This window comes from Styela clava, chromosome 7 (genome assembly GCF_964204865.1).
Source record: "Styela clava chromosome 7, kaStyClav1.hap1.2, whole genome shotgun sequence".
Taxonomy (NCBI): domain Eukaryota; kingdom Metazoa; phylum Chordata; class Ascidiacea; order Stolidobranchia; family Styelidae; genus Styela; species Styela clava.
In genome coordinates, this window is record NC_135256.1 from 21,792,990 (window position 1) to 21,811,867 (window position 18,878).

The window sequence follows — 18,878 nt, forward strand, 5'->3', positions numbered from 1 at the left end:
CCTTCGATTTCAACGTATTTGGGTAGTTTTCAAATTCAATAAATTCACTCTTTATCAATGACCATCCTTGTTCCTCTGACTCTACCAGTACGTCTGACAGCAATAAGACCAACCTTCGCACCAGGTGAAGCATCACGACGCACAATTGATGGGGAACCAATATGTTGATGGTTACCACCACCGTGAGGATGCTCAACAGGCTGTAAGTAGATTAAGTAGCAGTTAATAAAATGTTTTAACTAATTTGGACTCAGTGACGAAACTTGTTCTCATCCATGAATCATAAACAGCCTCTTAAATCGTCAAAATGATTAAGTTGATAGAAATAATCCTTTTCATGGATAAGAAGGGCGCCTGAAAAGTTATTTAGAGCACAAAAATGCAGATTTTTTTATGATCATCATTAGCAAACAATTCACATAAGAATGTATGATGTATCCATACTTACGAGAACATGGTCGTCAGATGGAATGAGTTTTCTCGAATCTGGGCTATCAAAATGTCCATAGAAGACTGAGCTTATGTAGACAGCGCCGTCATCGCATTCTGCCGCTATGAGTAATTTCAATTAATTGGATTCGATGTATCTGAATATTGGTTTCCGACTCAAAACCAAAATGAGTCTGTCTAGAATTCAATCTACCATGGATCGAACACAATGACACACACTTGATATTGTGCATTGTTGCCTGAAGAACACATGGTTCGGTATGTTAATTTGTTTAAATCTACACGCAATTTCATGCGCACCAAACGAAGACAGTCAATTGTATCATGTCATAATCACAACAAACACCGCGGATTAAACTCTGTAAAAGGCCGGAGGATAACGTTCTCAGGGTCAGAGGAATACACTAACAATCGTAGTTACGTATAGCATTTTCCTCACTGCTGGCATTTGAAAACATGTACGTGGTTAGTACCCCGATGTTGCTTGCCAGGATCATAATTATGAGCACACCTGCCAAACCATTAAAACCCCAGCCCAGTATTAAAAAGTTCACGTTTTTCCCTTCAATTTCGATGTATTTGGGTAGATTTCAAATTCAATAAATTCACTCTTTATCAATGACCGTCCTTGTTCCTCTGACTCTACCAGTACGTCTGGCAGCAATAAGACCAACCTTCGCACCAGGTGAAGCATCACGACGCACAGTTGATGGGGAACCAATATGTTGATGGTTACCACCACCGTGAGGATGCTCAACAGGCTGTAAGTAGATTAAGTAGCAGTTAATAAAATGTTTTAACTAATTTGGACTCTAGTGATGAAACTTGTTCTCATCCATGAATCATAAACAGCCTCTTAAATCGTCAAAATGATTAAGTTGATAGAAATAATCCTTTTCATGGACGAGGATGCCTGGGAAGTTATTTAGAGCACAAAAATGCAGATTTTTTATGATCATTATAAGCAAACTATTCATATAAAAATGTATGGCAGATTGCCGATTATTTTTCTTAAACATCACCTTTCATAAAATATCAGTTTTAAAAACTATTCTGAACAAAAAAATGTGGACATATTAAATTTCAAGCCAAAACAAATCCTGCAGTCTGTCACACCCTGCTAATGAATAAAGTATCAAAAGAAAACGGGAGTAAAAATAACATACATTCATAGCAACACCACGAACTTTGGGCCAGCAGTTACGCTTAGCCTTGTATTTGTGATAAGCTGTTCCTGCCTTCAACATTGGTTTGTCGATACGGCCACCACCTGCGACGACGCCTGCAAAATTAAATGGATTCTGTTGCAATATTATATCGACAAGAGTTATTTGCTTTTGATATCACTATTATTTTTTAACATACGAGATTTGATTCAAATCAGGGATGGCCAAAACCGAATAGTTCATTATTTCGAATACATTCAAAATTATTTTTTCGAATATGAAATTTCGAATACTTCGAAAATAAAATCCATTAATTGAAGCTTATCTAAGTGTATGTAGGAATTTCCATACAATAAGCAATGGAATAACTGCTATCTACAAGTTACGACCTAGCTATATTACCAGGCATTTCATATTTGCAGATTATTGCAGTATATATTTTATATACCATGAGTCATGTTAACAGAATTAAATTAATACGGCAATAGTGGTATCGATGATGGATTTGAATATTTGCGAAACACAAAATCATCCTAGTAAAATGCCATTACTTTTAAATACCAACCATTATCCAAGTTATTTGCCAAAAAGCGGGATAAAGTATGAGTTATTTTTCCGACTTGTGACAATTTTTTCGTGAGTACAAAAATACGAATCAAAAATTAATTATATTCGGGAACTTTATAAATAATTTGGATAATGGTTGGTATTTAAAAGTATGGGCATTTTACTAGGATGATTTTGTGTTGCGCAAATTTCCAATCCATCATCGATACCACTATTGCCGTATTAATTTAATTCTGTTAACATGACTCATGGTATATAAAATATATGTTAATTAAATTCTATTATCATAACTCAAATGTTGGTAAATCGGGCAGTTTACCACACATTTTAAGGTCACAGATCGTTAGAATTATAATAGTTTAATTATTTTGTAAATACTAATCCGAAATTATAATTGGGCAGTTTACCGCGTATTTTATGTCCACAAATACCCGTGGTATTTGGTATTAATACTTTCATTATTTTATCAATATAAAATAGGAATCAATATTTAATAAAATCGGTAAGTTTACCACAAATTTTATGTCCACAGATTGCCGATACAACCATGAGTTACGTTGAACAGAATTAAATTAATACGGCATGACATTTTAAATGCTGGTACCAGTCATGGATCGGATTATTTTGCACAACAAAAAATCATCCTGGTAAAGGATCGATACTTTTAACTATCGTTATCAGAATTATTTGCCAGAAATTATTTTCTAATAAATCGACTTGTTTTTTCAACTTGTGACAATTTATTGGATATCGTAACAATGACTGTTATAAATACCGTATTTCCCGGCTAATAAGTCCACATGGCAAATAGGACGATGTCTATATTAGCACTCCAAAAAGGGGTTTTTCCATATAGGCCTCCAATAAGACGGGTAGAAAATTTGTGTCCCTGTTGTTCAGTTATGCTGATGTGCGCTAATAATTTAAATGTTTAGAACCAGATCATGTTAGTTTGGTAGAATCATACTCACAGAATTAACTATTTTTAACAACTGAGCGGTAAATTTAAGTTGTAAAGCGACAATCATTTTGGACAACCTATTAACCCGAATGTTGAAATAATTTTTGAATGTGATAAGTAATACACTGTAGGTCCACGGGTTATTTCACAGCTGTGTTTTCCTGTCGTGTTCTGCTGAATCGGCAAAACGAAAGGGTCACAAATCGCTTTATCTCGGTGGCCTAGAAAAGCGACTTATTAGCTTGGAAATAGGGTAATTGTCAATTTTTCGTGAATTTATAAATTAGAAGCCTCGTAGACGAATGTCGGCAATGTCCACCCACGCAAACGTGCAAATGTGTCGCAACACTATGCGACATAGGGTCGCACAGAATATAAACAATCGAAGTGCCGATTCTATTTCATCGTCATTACAATACGTGAGACAGCGTAAAAAGTCGTTTTAAGATATGTAAAACGAAACGCCACGTTTACGGCGAAAAATGGCTACTATTCGGAATTATTCGAAAATCAGCCGAAAAAGTATTCGATTACTTTGATATTCGAATCCATCGAATATTTGATTCGTTTTGGACAACCCTGATTCAAATATTCAACAAAAATAGTATCTCCAATAGTAATCCCCTGCGTTACACATAACTTATAAACTGACATTATCCATACCTACGAGAGCACGGTTGGCAGATGGAATGAGTTTTTTCGAACCGGATGGCAATTTTACTCTTGTGCGTTTGGTATCCGGGTTATGAGCAATGATTGTTGCATAATTTCCAGATGTTTTCGCAACTTTGCCGCGATCCCCCATTTTTTCTTCAAGACAGCAGACAACTGTACCTTCAGGCATTGAGCCGACTGGTAGGACATTTCCGATTTGAAGCTGGGCTGTCAAAAAATTAATGCACATTAAAGACAAGAGCCGTCACGACACTATACTTCTCCTGCATTGAGTTATTTTAATCCATTGGATCTGATGTATCTGAATATTGGTTTCCGACTCAAAACCAAAATAAGATGAGTCGGTCGTAGAATTCGGAATTCAATCTACCATGGGTCGAACACAATGACACACACTTATTATTGTGCATTGTTGCCTGAAGAACACATGGTATGTTAGTTTATTTACAATAGATAAGTCAAAAATAATTCCACCATTTTTTATAAAGTCTGAGGAAACGATTGAAAAGATCAGATTGTGTTGCCGCAATTGAAACGATAGGCTGAATCAAGCATAAGTTAAAAAAAATAGGTGATTACAAGATTTGTGACCAACCTACCGGTATTTTTCATTATGTTAGTTTTAATTTTCACACACAATATAATGGCTGCAATAATGCTGAAAATAACTATCAGACAAATCAAGACTGTTATCTGAAAATTCTCCGCCAAGCTCCAAAAGCCAACGAAACACAAAATAATTCTAGGTAGTACTACACATTTAACAAATAAACTTACTTCACCTACCCTTTTTGCCACAATAAATAGCTTGGCCGGTATAATTTCCTTCCACTGCAACGAAGGTTTCCAATCGTCTTTTGTACTTGTACGGATCTTGAAATTGAACCTTCACCAAAGGTGCTCCCCTGCCTGGATCATGGACAATATCCTAAAACAAGACAGAATATAAACATAAACGATGTGCCAATGGACCAATCAAATACACGTTGAAGGTGTTTCAGTGTTAGGTTCCATCAGGGGAGGGAAATTGCTGTAACAATCGTTTCAATTTGAAAGTTGTACTTCTGGTGCTAAATATGGGCAAAAAACACCACCATCACATGTCAGAAAACAATGCAAAGGAATGGTTTCTTTTCTACAATTTCATATGTACAGTCAGTGGCGCAGCCAGGGGGGGGGGTTTCGGGGTCGAAACCCCCCCTTTTGAATTTTCTGAAAAGTGAAAAAGTTGCCGATAACATGTAATTGCCTTCTGCTAAAATCGCCATTCGTTTTTTATCAACGTGGCATTTTATTTATGCCGTGAACGCCCTTTACATTGGTGTTTATTCTCTTTAAATCACAAATTTGTGCCGCGGGAACAATGATAATTATTTTATTTTTGTACCCGCACGGAAATGTGAAAACTGAAAAAGCGTGCAATTGCCTTCTGCTGAAATCGCCATGTTTTCATCAGCGTGTTATTTAGGCCGTAAATGCCGTTATGTCGGTTTTTATTCTTTCTAAATCATAAATTTGTGCCACAATAAACATGATAATTATTTTATTTTTGTACTTTGCACGGAATTGTGAATTCGTGAGTTATTATACGTTCATCAGTGGCGAGGTTCTAAAGACAAAAGGAGTAAAACTGCGATCTAAATTTGATTGAAAAGCGGCATTATAAAATACTGAAAATAAAACCGTAAACAATATAAGTTTTGTTGAGTCCCGCGACAGTCTAAAAACGCTTTTCTAGTCGCAAAATTTCGTGTGCCTACGGCGCACATTATGTTTGGTCGCCGTTTAGGAACATACCGTCACAAAATCGAAACACGGTTAATTGTGGGTGGGATTTGCCTTTTATCCATTACTTTAAAATTGTCGTAGAAAATTTTCGTGTTATCATTAAACAAGGTTGAAAACACGATTTTTCCCCGGTTTGTGATGATATATAAGATAATTAATCCGAAGTATATCCATCAATTTTTATTGTACCGAAATAAATTTTACTCCATGAGAATTTACAGCAGATTTAGGGATTTTTCAGGAGGTTTTATCTTTAAAAATAATCGGAGTGTCAGCATTGCGATTGAACGGAGTCAATGTTACAAGCACATTTCAAATTTGTCGAATTTGCAAAATAGAAAAAATACGGATCAAAACAATATATGATAGGCGACGGGCAGTTACCACAAATTTTTATTTTTATGTCGGCGAATGGCCGAGGTATTTTGAAATTGTGAATTGTAAAAAATTGTTTTGTTTTGTCGACGCAAACGCTGGTCAAATTGAAGACAATTAAATTAATAAAGCAAGACATTTTAAATATGCCCTTATCGGTCCTGAATTGATTACTTTGCACAACAGAAAAATCATCATCATGGGAATTTATGATTATGAAACCCCCCCCCCTTTTGAAAATCCTGGCTGCGCGCCTGTGTACAGTAATGCTCATTTTCACAAGTCTTCACAGGAAACATGTTTGATATTTGAGTTTCAACCCATCTGGGTCTCAAGAATCTTGATGTTGTTCTAAGACTAAGTGATGCTAAGAATTGAGAAATTCTAATCTAACCTTTTCTGTAAAATTTGTCGGGAAATTGTGTAAACGGAGTTATATTTGGCATTTATAAGAATTATACCTTAAAATATTCTAAATTGATTGCAAAGCAGATCTGCAATATCCAACTATGTCCATAGAATATATTCAGATAACAGTTGCTAAAATCTAAGATATTTTTGAGCTCTAAGATATTTTTGAGCCAATTAAAAATCAAGCCATAATCGAATAGTCCAGTTATTAATTCATTATTCAGTGTATACAAATTTCAGAGTTATATTCTGAGACAATTTCATCAACATGTTCCAGGAAGTCAAAACTGTTCTTACATTTGATATTAGGAAGTTTCATTTTAGCTTCATAACATAAAAAGGGAAAGTTGTCACACAAACAGTAGCACCATACATGCACTTATGAAAGATATTCCCCACACACAAGAGCAATAATATGATGCCACCACTTGCAGACCAGATTAGATGATATTCATGTTTTACAGTCTTAGTATCACACTCTTACGGAATTGGTTCATCACATACTGACATAGGTATTCTCCAAATAGGAAAACGGAGAAAGGTGCACATAGCAAATTAAATAATTACATATATTAGACAACTAATCAGTGATTGAGGTTTCTCATAGTTGTTGAAATGCTAAGTCATACAATACAAGTCCATTCATGATTTAGCAAGAACAGCATTGTGCAGAAATGTTTTCCGAAAAAATATATATCGTAGAAGAAAACAGTATGTCATGCTGTTTTGATTTTGTATAGTTTCGCTGCTTTGAGTAATACCTGACAGTTTAACCACGTGATTAGGTATGTAGATCATATGCACCAGTCTGGATTTCATGGCCTTTTTGAACGAGAAATCGGGCATGCAATCAGAAATTCCCGCGTTCAAATAAGAATTTCTGGCGTGCAATTATAGCTCACGGCGTGCAAAACAACTCCGCCCGCGTGAAACTGACTTCGACCTAAGATACCTCTCAATACATCTGCGTAAAATTACCGGTATAGGATAAAAATTATGTTAAATCATAGCAAAAATGGACGTTTGACCTTTGACCCCCAAACATTATTTCTACAGTTTGTGCGACTTTGGTTACCGGTACTGCTCAGTACATTCGCGTAAAATTATTGGATGAAAAATATGTTAAATCAGAGCAAAATGGACATAATTCGTCATTAATTTGTAAGTGTTTTTACGTGGAATTAGTGGATGAAAAATTCGTCAAATCAGAGCAAAAATGGACGTTTGACCTTTGACCCCAAACACTATTTCTATATTTTGTCACTAATTTTGAGAGTGTTTGTGCGACTTTAAATACTGGTACTGTTCAGTACATCCGTGTAAAATAACTGTATGAAAAATACGCTGAATCAGAGCCATAACTGGCCAGTGTCGGTGAGGAGGCGATCTTTCTCACAAGATTCCTATCATTCAACACGATATGGTGTTTTTTGCTTCGCATTTTTCGATCAGGCCAAATCTTGCAAGCTAGTATTAGTCGACAATTGTGAAGTTATAATTTTTTGGCATCTTTATATTACTAGATTATTAATTTAAAAACTATTTAAACCGATTTACATTGGTGAGCAATCGCAAATTTTCGGCGTGCAAAATTGAATTCGCTTGCATGCATTTTTGTGGAGCGCGAGCGCCCTCGGGCGTGCATCTGCCATGGAATCAGGTCTGGCATATGCTTATTCAATAATTTTGATAAGTTAACTTTAATGTTAACATTTTCAGGGAAATCAAGATTAAGACAATCCAGCAATCCCAATCAAGACAATCTCATGGTTGCCAAAAATAGCGTAATGTTACTAAAATTAAGTTTACTGTTGAAAACTAAACAGTAATCACATCACTTTAGCACTTGCGAGTTCAGAAATTAGGTACTTAACATACACCTGCTGTTATCAAGTACAGAAAGTTAAGCTACCTTAATAATTCCTTTTAGATAACCATGACGTTCTGCGTAGTCCACAGCTCGTAATTTCGCTGCCCCTTTCCTATGTTTCGTGTGAGCTTTAAAGATGCCGCCAGGTCCTTTTCGCTGACACCTGATGACCCGTCCCATATTCGGAGTCAAGCCTGAAACAATAGAACAAACGATCAATTGACAAATCAGATTGCTTAAATAACATGTAATTATAGTTGATCAAACTTTTGTACCGCTATTTTAAATACTAAATATCAACTAAAAGGCCGATTTCACAAGATAAAATAGTAGCGCAAAATCCGAACAACCAACCTCAAATCAGCGAAGAAAAAGACCGATCGAACGTATTGATGAGCTGAGAGCGCCTTGGATACGCATGAATGAATTTGTGGAATATCGGTATAAGTTTACAGTATTCACATCGCACAATGAGCTCAATACAAAATGAAAAACAAAAATAAAATATAATAAAAAGACATATAAAAGTACAAAAAACTTATTCGTAGTTCAAAACACGTATATTATGAAAATCATATAATTTTTATCTCGGCCTTTGACACTACCCGTTTTCTTCAGAAAACATCTACTTCCTTGTTTATTTTGCCACCATACCCAATCAGCAATGAGTAAACAATGACATGCCAATTGTAAGTTATGAGGCCGCTTGGACACTTCTGTTGCTCCGACAAATATTCAAGCATGGTTGTAAACATTGCCTCGTTATTGTGGTTTCGAGTATTATATGTCAGTTTTCCGTTGTGTTTTCAAAAAATAGCCGTAAATTAAATTAGTTAATTGTCATGATGTTTACTGATGAAGTAAAAAATAACGCTATTTTATCGTCAGCGTCACAGTATCGCGGTCAAATCTATTTTATCAGATTAGTTGCAATAATCAAAAATTAGTCTCGCAAACGTTGACATATACTAGGCAAAAATTATCTATTAATACCTTTAAGCGGTACATGGTTGAATAATTTTGATAAAAATGATGGCTTCCAACCAGTGGCGGGATTCAAACTTTTTGTCATCCGGTTCTTTCACGAAAGTCATATATTTCAGCCGGTTCTGTTACAAACAGAACATTGACAGTAACCAGTAATGCTAACCAGTTCGCTGATCTCATAAAATTCGATTCGATTCTGAAATCACAAGGTATTCGAAAATGCCCAGCCCTACCTACCAGTTATTTGTGTATTTGATATTATATATCTGGAGTAATAAACTTTGTTACTTGTAATTTTCTCAAGTATTGCGGTCTTCACTGTGATATCTATAACTTTTCGTTAGTGTTTTTCATATAGAATATACCTTAGAGCAGGGATGGCGAACCTTTTTCAATGAATGGGTCAAAAATTATATTTTTATCGCGGAACAGAAGAGAGTGGGTCACAGATATATGATCAATGTTTGTATCTATCAGAATTACTGAAACAAATCTTTTAGGCTTCTGTTGGTGTAGTTTAAGGCTTTACTTATGCATCACTTCTATCAGGGACTTTTTATGGCTCTCGATTTTATGAAATTAGAGTACAAAAACACGCATATGAATTATCAAAAACGTTTAGGATGATGCGGTAAATTATTTTACGGTTTCAAAGAGTTTAGAGAGAATCCCACCCTGACAGTGTTCTATTTTTCGATCAACTTTAAACCTCATTAAGGCACTTTTACACTGCCTCATTGTTATTTCAGATATCTAGGCTTTTATTTTAAGTCAGACATGCGTCCAAGATTAGGGGTTTTGAAAATTACCATACCGGCTCGAAATTAACAATTTGAATATGAGCTCTCGCGGCCCTGACTGCCCAACTGACGGTAGATTATAATAGTTTAGGTATTGTTAAATTAATTTAAGGCCGGTTTTATCAATTTTTATCATTGATATGTTAGCATTTTTATTATTATTTTATTCGTGCCTTGGTGGGTCACGAATAAAACGCAGTGGGTCACTTTGTGACCTGCGGGTCAGTGGTTCGCCATTCCTGCCTTAGAGGTTGGTTATCACGGGTACATTTTTGTGGTGTATTTGATTCTATACTATTTTTAAGAGTTTTATTGTTCACCGCCTATACATAAAGTGAACTTTGTTCGCGAGACACGATCTTTAAAAAGGTAACCCAGCTCGAGAATTAGTAGGGTCCGCTAATGACTTATACTAGCGCATACTATTTTTTGTCTCCAATCAACTACATTTTAGACCTTACGTGGATTTGTGTGCTTTTCTGATTCTATACCTAGTCCTTTTGTTCTATTGTCGGTAAATCTATAGTATATACTATATTCAAATCTGCTGTGATAATTTTTTGAGTAGCTGAGGTGTAGTTGGTGGTTACTGCAGAATTCAGAGTGATGGTTCGGCCATCACTAAATAAGAAACAAGAAGAAAACTATGAATCAAATTTGCTCAGCTAAGCTTGCTGATGTCCCCATGGAAACCTCTAATTTGAAGTGACTGTTTCAGCCTGAAAATAATGCCGAAGTCCATGCAAATCCCTGCCTCTAACCCGATCTAATGTACCCATGGCACTAAAAGAAGACCTCTAATTTGGAGCGAACGTTAGAGCCTGAAAATTATTATGAAGTCCATGCAAACCTCTTTTCAACAGTCTAAAAACAACAACACCCATAGGCGTAGCCAGGGGGGAGGGGGGGGGGGCCAGAGGGGCCATGCCCCCCCCCCCCCCCAAAATTTTCAAGAATTCCATTCCTAATCCACCAGTTTTGTGGCATCTTGTCTCGTCAAGCGTGTACACCGCAATACAGATCGTTATGACGCTACTAGCAACCACCGTTGAGGCTGAGCGGTCTTTCTCATGCATGAAACGGGTAAAGACATGGCTGCGCTCATCAATGACGTCCAATCGCCTTTCTGATTTGTGTGTGCTTCACTGTCACCGTGAAATGGTCATCGAGGAGAAAATTAATCGAGTTGTGTCGAGCATAGTTGGCGGGAAGCGAAGGATGGACTTTTAATTGGGGCGATGTATTTTACTTATTCAAATTGCGTTGTTAATATTTGTTGTTTCAAATAAAAAAATTGTTTATTAATGGATTTTGTATTCACAAAAATCCAGCTGAGTAATTGAATCAGTTTGCTTGGTGACCAACTGTTGTTGTTTTGCGCTTGAAGAACGGTGTTTTAAACCCAATATAATTTCTAAAATTTTCAAATTTGGCCCCCCCCCAAAATTTTGGGCTGGCTACGCCACTGACAACACCTGATGCAATTTATCAAAACCAGTTTCATTGGATACGGGGTGGACCTATTGATCGTTTGGTTGTTAATATGTTGTTGTTATTGTTGGTATTTTTCTTTCTGTCGTTATGGAAAAATCGCTTTTCTCTTTTATTACTGAACCAATTGCTTTGAAATTTTCAGTGGTTGAAGATTGTATTTTTTGCTAGAAGAATATTATCCATTTTGAATATTTCTGTGATCTTTATAAAAAAAATTTTTTTTTAAGCGCTATGACGTCTTCAAAACACCTGTGTTGGGGTGTGCACCTTGATTCCGCGGTTCCGCGGAGACATATCAACGGATGTCGTGCCCGGCGAATGTCGACGGATGTCGTGCCCAGCGAATGTCAGCGCATCTCGTGCTTAGCTAAAGGGAGAAGTTTTCATGGGTAATTGTAGACTGCCGTATCTGGTAATACAAAAGTGAGTCGGAACAGTTGGTATTTCAATTTACGTTGAAACTGAATGATGAAAAATGGATCATCGTCACAGGACCTAGAAAAGCTATGACTGTCCCTGTAGTCGAGTTGTCCACCCCCCGATACGGCTAATGGTAAGTTACTGCATACGATTTTTGGGGAACTGATGATAAAATTTTGTCCTCCGTGTCCACATATTTGCGCTTTGCTCTCTTGTTTATATAACTATTTTCTGGTCTGTGACAATTCACCAAGTTACGATTACAAGTTTTCATCATATGTAATTAATTCATGTCAATGAATGTTTCCACACAAATCTTCATCAATTGATGCCCCGTGATATGAATATTGCATTGATCTTTAAAGGGCAGTTTTGTCATTCCAAGTATTTCACTCTGTATGCGCATCCACGACTATGGATGAACCCAAACGTTTCGCTTATCCTGGAAAAAATACTGGATTGGACTGGGAAAATTATGCATACTCCAACATCATTCAACAAATGATCCGTTCAAAGTCTACCGGTTTGTGACAGCTGGACTGTGTTGTTGATAGCAGTTCGAACTGGAAAACATATGGATCGTTTTGTTATTATGTTGATCTTGTTAGTATTTTCCATTTTTTTGTTATAGACCGTGAGACGAGCCCTGAAAAATGCCTAGAAAGGGAGTTTCGTAGAGCACATCTAAAAACTAAATTAATTCTTGAGTGAAAATGAACACACTGAACACATTACAGCCTATTCCCACTAACGAAAGTTGCACATGTTCTTTAAGACGTGCTTCAAAATGCAAAAATTTTGTTTAAGGGGATTCCCCGAATATCAATAACCATAGGTTTACAACCCCACAGCATGAAAAGTTGCATTCATTTTATAGAAGGGACTTTTCAGAAAATCAATATCCATAGGTTTACAACAACACAGCATAAGAACTATGCAATTCAAGAGTTCTGCTGCGCACTAACACAAATGTTTTTCTGAAACGTTTCGTCCAAAATCAGACTTCCTCAGTAAAGCAGTTTACAACAAAAAACGGCGGCATAAGCAGTTGCATTTATTTTATAGAAGCTATCAAACCCATATCTTTTTATGCAATGAAGTCACAAATTAACATTGTGAGCAAAAAACACAAATAAATCAGCTATATTTCTCACTGAGAAATTTACACGGAAAAGTCAAGAAAATTTAATGAATACAGTATGTGCATAACATAGTGAAAAGAAATATCACAATTAATCATTTTTCAGGGCTGTGTATTTGAAACAAAGGCAATATTATTCATAGAAACAAGACTTTCGATACTAACAGATGTCTGAGAAAAAACTGATAAATGATATCTATTAAATTAACTTCAATATCTAATTCACTCTCCTCTGAACTGCTTCCAAAATCCTCATTCTCGAAAATCAACTTTTTCTCTGCAAGCGTACTGTGGTTTTTGCAGTTGATACAAAATTCTGTGCAATTTAGGTTGTTTTTGGCACACGTGCATAGATTATTTTGACAATGAACACCCATTTTTCTTACACTTTGTCAACTCATGAACTGATTTGGGGGTTAGAAGTAGAACCATCAATTTAACCCATAGAACACCATCATCAAAAACCCATGCATGGCCAATAAGTGGGGTAATAATCGACTTTGGTTCTAGGCAACAGTGATGAATTGCTATTTGGTAATTTGCCCTCATAACATGCTTCTTTAGTGAATCATTGTTGGATGGAAGAGTATAATCCATATTTTTGCCAGTTTTGAAAAGACGTGCCCTGGTATAGCCGAATTTACATTCTTCATATTCTCTCCATACAGTGAACAAACAAATTCCTCAGCTTTACTTATTACTGCCTCGTTAACATCAAAAGATCTTCATAGTTGAGAAAGAAACTCAATGAATTTCGATTCCTCCAACATCAGTTTGATGGACAGTTTCAAGGGCTGATAAATGCCAATGTATTACAATATAAATAGCCCATCTAAACTGTTTGCAACTGTTATGATTCTCATGTACCTTGACGATTTTCTTCCTCTTTGATTTCTTCTTCTTCATTTTATTCTTACAGGTATAGCGCTAATATATATCAGCAGCTATGATAGCCTGTGTTAGATTGAATTGATGGAACATTTTCGTTTTTGTTGTTGTTGTAGTACAGTATTTAAAATGAGAAAGAAAATCACGGTCTTACTACTTACTGAATAGAGCGCGAAGTGCGCGAAGCAGCGTGGAAAAGAGGGAAACAGCGCAGAGGAAAGGGAACATTTTTTTTTCATTATTTATTAGCGTCCGTGAAATTTTAAACAATTTGATGGGAAACAGTATACAGTGGTAGGGAGTGATTACGAGTTTATATCAGTAAACTTCAACATCTTTAAATAACCTAACATGACGCAATATGAGCACACCAAAGAGCAAAATCAAAGAAATTTTGGAGCTCCAGACTCGTGAGCATTCCCTACTATTGTATACTATTTTCCATCAATTGTTAAAAATTTCACGGACGCTAATAAATAATGAAAGAAAAATGTTCCCATATATTTTGCGCTGTTTCGTGCTCTTCTGCGCTGTTTCGTGTTCTTCTGCGCTCTATTCAAGTAAGTAGTAAGACCAAGAAAATCATATTTAGAACAGCATGAGTGTTTTTCAACAAATATAAAGACCACTAAATACTAACTAATACTTCCCATACATAATGCATTTTATCTAATGTACTACAGTCCTGCAGTGTTTGCATACTAGACTATATCTACACTGAATCTCGACAAATCACACAATCTGAATTGCCCTAATTTTTTGAAACATCAACTTTTAGCCTATAACTTGATACATGATTTCTCACCTCTCAATCGCTTCATTTCATTCAACTCCTGCATAACTTATCATTGGAGCCCAGGTTCTTGTCGACTCTATGAATTTACACCAACTGATATGAGTAAAATTGGTTACTTTCTCCTCTTTCGCACAAACGTGCATTGCACAAACAAACGGTCATTGTTTTCTGAATCAAATATGCTGTACTAGCCTATATAGTAGTATAAGTCTGCTGAATGGTCAAGAATCAAAAGTAAGAATTCAGATACTCAAAAGTAGGAATGGGCAATATAAAATACCGAATCCGGAAGATTTGAATCCTTAGGACTCAGTTTCCGCATCTTCGTCGCCGTGCGACGAAATTTGTCTCGTGCGATTATACTTGTGTTTTCTCGCAAAGAGCCCGCAAACGCGTTTGCGTCAGATATCAAACACCGTAATCCCAGCTTGAATATTCAAAACGCGAGGACGGCGGTATTGCACCATTTTATTTATTATCATTGGTGCCGCCCGTCATCTTACAAGCGATTTTTCGATTGAAACAATCTTAATTTTTTGGAATGGTGAAACATTCTTTGTTTTATACTAAATAACTTTTTGAGTTCTCCCGGAAAATGATGAGTACCCGACGTTAGATGATAAAACATTATTTGCGATTAATTTAGATCAAATTTTACTTTTCACGACGCCCAGCTTCCGAAAATACGAAGGTATAGCGCAAAACATTGCGCTTTGTCACATTTATTTTGCGCTCCCAATAAAATACATATATCTTGGATTTCGAGTCGCTGATGAATCCGTTCCTATCGCCCAAGCGCGACAAACGCCTGGTCGAGTGACGGGTGGTATTTTAGTCGACGATAAATTTAAAAAGTTGCGATGATAACTGGAAATTAAAATTTGGCAACAGATATGAATTTGTCTCAAGATGTTTTTTTTATGAGTTTTGCTCACAGAAGCAATCGTTTTCTGTAAAAGGCACAAGACATCCAAACAATATATTACGATATCATATCAGTCTGATAAACTACATCCTGTTTAGACATCGACTACAGCCAGATAGCTGAGGACTATTCGAGCCATAATATCGCGTTGAAAGAATACCATGACGCACTCCTCAAGCATAACGAAAGAACTGGGTAATATAGATAAACGAAAAAGGCGTGAGCGAACTATATTAAGTTAACTATGGTTTTATGCGATAGTGCTCAACTAAAATTGCTATCCATGGTGAGAATATACAAGTGTTTAATAGCTTACTTATACTCTTTAACACCTTCTTAGAATAACTTAACTTATATTAACTGAAAAAGACGATGGAAAGACTAATCAACTCAACGCAAAAGAAATTTTCAGAAAAAAAATATTTTTTACTAGCTGTGCCATTTCATTTTTGAAAAGGGACCAGAAACTTTGAAAAGATTCGTTGGGCAGACCATCGATCCCGAGGGACTTATTATTTTCCATCGATCTAATGATATTCCAAATTTCGTGTTCGGTAATCAAGGATTTAAGATCTTCATTTTGATCTTTGGTTAATTTAGTTGTCGACATACCGTGTTTCCCCGTGAATAAGACTGAGTATTATTTGAATTTCCTTCCAAAAAATACCACTAGGGCTTATTTTCGGGCGGTGTCTTATATTTTCATTTATCAAAAACAAAATTATAAAGTAAAGAATCACGAGATTTTAAAATATAAAAAATATGAAAATCGATACCCATTTACTTATAAATAACACTTTTTATTCAAAATAAATGCAAAACATAGATTATCAATCATTTAAACCAGTGGTTCCCAACCTTTCTACCCTGGCGGACCGGTAAAATAAAATTAAATGTACTCGCCGACCGGCAAAAAATTGAAATGACCGGAACATAAAAGAATACCATATATTTGCGTAATACAATGCAATGTCGGGCACTCAATATGCACCTAGACAAAAAAAGGAAAATTAAACAACAGCTGACACGAAGAAAAACTATCAAATAATGTGCCGACCAAAAATAGTTGCGTAATGAAATGCAGTGCTGGGTACTCATTATGCGTAAGAAAGGCACACATAAAACATCTCACATAAAAAACATGTACATGCCAAATCATGTACAAACGCAATTAACTCTAGTGAAAATTTTGCTGCTGTTTAGTTTCCAATATCAAATTGCAAACGATGCCTCAAGGAAGTTTCTGCAACACGTAGCCCTGCAGCGGCGTGCAGCCAATTTTCTTGCTTAGCTTTAATTAAAGCTAGTGATGAAAATATTTTTATATTTAGGTAATAAAAATATAAGTAACTCGCTAAAAATACGGACAACAGTTTGATATCTCGATTACTTAGCGATGAGTATTCGTTATCAAGAGATATCCAAAATTGTGACAGTGATTCTTTTTTAAATCTGGACTGTAAAGTAGAATCACAATTTGAATCAAGCTTTTTCGTTGGGTTTATCATATTAATCCCTCTGCAGTTGATACATGCTTCAAACAGGATGAATTTGCATTACAAAGACAAACTCTAGGTAATTTGGCTACAGGCTCAAAATCCAACTTTGTCTGCTCAAGATACTGGAAAAGATCTCAGCGGCCCATACTTTTTTGCGCTCCTCGTGACCACCTGCCATATTTTACTTGAGTATTATACTCTTTTTGACTGTTTTTTCGTCTGAACAAAGAAATATGGATAGCGTTTTATTTGGAGGGTCATATTAATCAGGAAAAGCATGCAGTACAGAAAAAGCACGCGTGCCATTTTTTAGGTTTCTGAATATTGCGAGATTATGATGGAGCGCATTCACGATGAATCGTTGCCGAAAAAGCAAAAAGTGTGATTCCTGGGCGTGAATATGTCGCGAAAGACGTCACAATATGACGGCGGAAGAGAAATTGCGTAATAAATCAACCTCGTCTTCGGTAAAGAGATGGGAGCGCATTCGAGATGAATCGGAGCCGAAAAAGCAAAAAGTATGATTACTCGGCGCCAAGATGTCGCAATATGACGGCGGAAGAGAAATTGCGTAATAAACCAAGCAACCTCGTCCTCGGTAAAGCGATTTAGACGGCATAAAAACAACAAAACACCGAAATTTTCTCGCGGAACGGCAAAAAAGCTTCGCGGACCGGCACCAGTCCGCGGACCGGCGGTTGGGAACCAATGATTTAAACCGTGTAGAAGAGATTTATGTCAAAAAATAAATAAAAATTTGCGTTATTAACTAAGTCTTATTTTAACGCGAGGGCTTATATTAAAATCATTTTTAAAATTAAGGCTAGATCTTATTTTCGGGGAAACACGGTATTATCCAAAAATTTCTGCTGGTAGTGGAGATTCCTAGTATATTTCGATTGCCACACATCTTTATGGAAGTTTTCTGTTATTTCGATTATTTGTTTATAGCTTTGTTTCCATCTTTATCAACCGGTTTATAGGGGTTGTGATAACATCCCTCTTCTGCATATTTTCGATTTCTTTCCCCCCCATATCTGCCATTTTCGGTAGTTGCTATATGTGCGCTACGAAATTGAAAGATAAACGGCCTCGTCTCGCGGCCTAAATGCTTTTATACCAGGGGTGTCAAACTCGCGGCCCGCATGCGGCCCCAGAGAACTTCCAATGTAGCCCTCGAACGCTTAACAATAATTGTAATAATTTTTTATCTAAATGTAATGCATTTTTCGAACCTTTCAGAGTGTAATTGATTATTTACACAGAAAACGACAATTTACTGACAATAGTTTTGGAAAATCAAAATTTGTTTTGTTTTCAGTTTGACTCAATTATGGATACACTTCAACCTAGACAAAGAAGACTTGAAAAAAAAATTCAAGGATTAAACGAAACGCAAAGTAGGCCTACGTGAAGAAGGTGGCATTTTTGAAGAAAAATGGGAGTTGCAATATTTCTGCATTTCTCAAAATTCAAAAGCATATTCTTAATTCGTCACATTTCCATCAGGACAATGAAAGAATATAATATAAGTCATGGGTGGGCACGGTTTTTGGAGCAGGTGCCAAAAATTTCCAACCAAGACTTGCGATTCATGTAAGTGTGATGTGAAACTTACATTTTTTGAAAAATATTTACAGTGTTACAGAAGCCTAAGTGAAAAAC

The 18,878-nt window shown here is 36.2% G+C and overlaps 1 protein-coding gene across 1 annotated transcript; it reads right to left on the minus strand.

The window, feature by feature from the left end:
• Positions 1-1,005: 1,005 nt before the first annotated feature.
• LOC120328701 (large ribosomal subunit protein uL2-like) lies at positions 1,006-8,457 on the minus strand. The gene is made up of 5 exons (XM_039395234.2): positions 8,306-8,457; positions 4,606-4,747; positions 3,808-4,026; positions 1,617-1,732; positions 1,006-1,211 (listed from the first exon to the last, which is right to left on the minus strand). Exons 1-5 carry the CDS (start codon positions 8,441-8,443, stop codon positions 1,056-1,058), a joined length of 771 nt encoding a protein of 256 aa, XP_039251168.2. The 5' UTR covers positions 8,444-8,457; the 3' UTR covers positions 1,006-1,055.
• Positions 8,458-18,878: the final 10,421 nt, after the last annotated feature.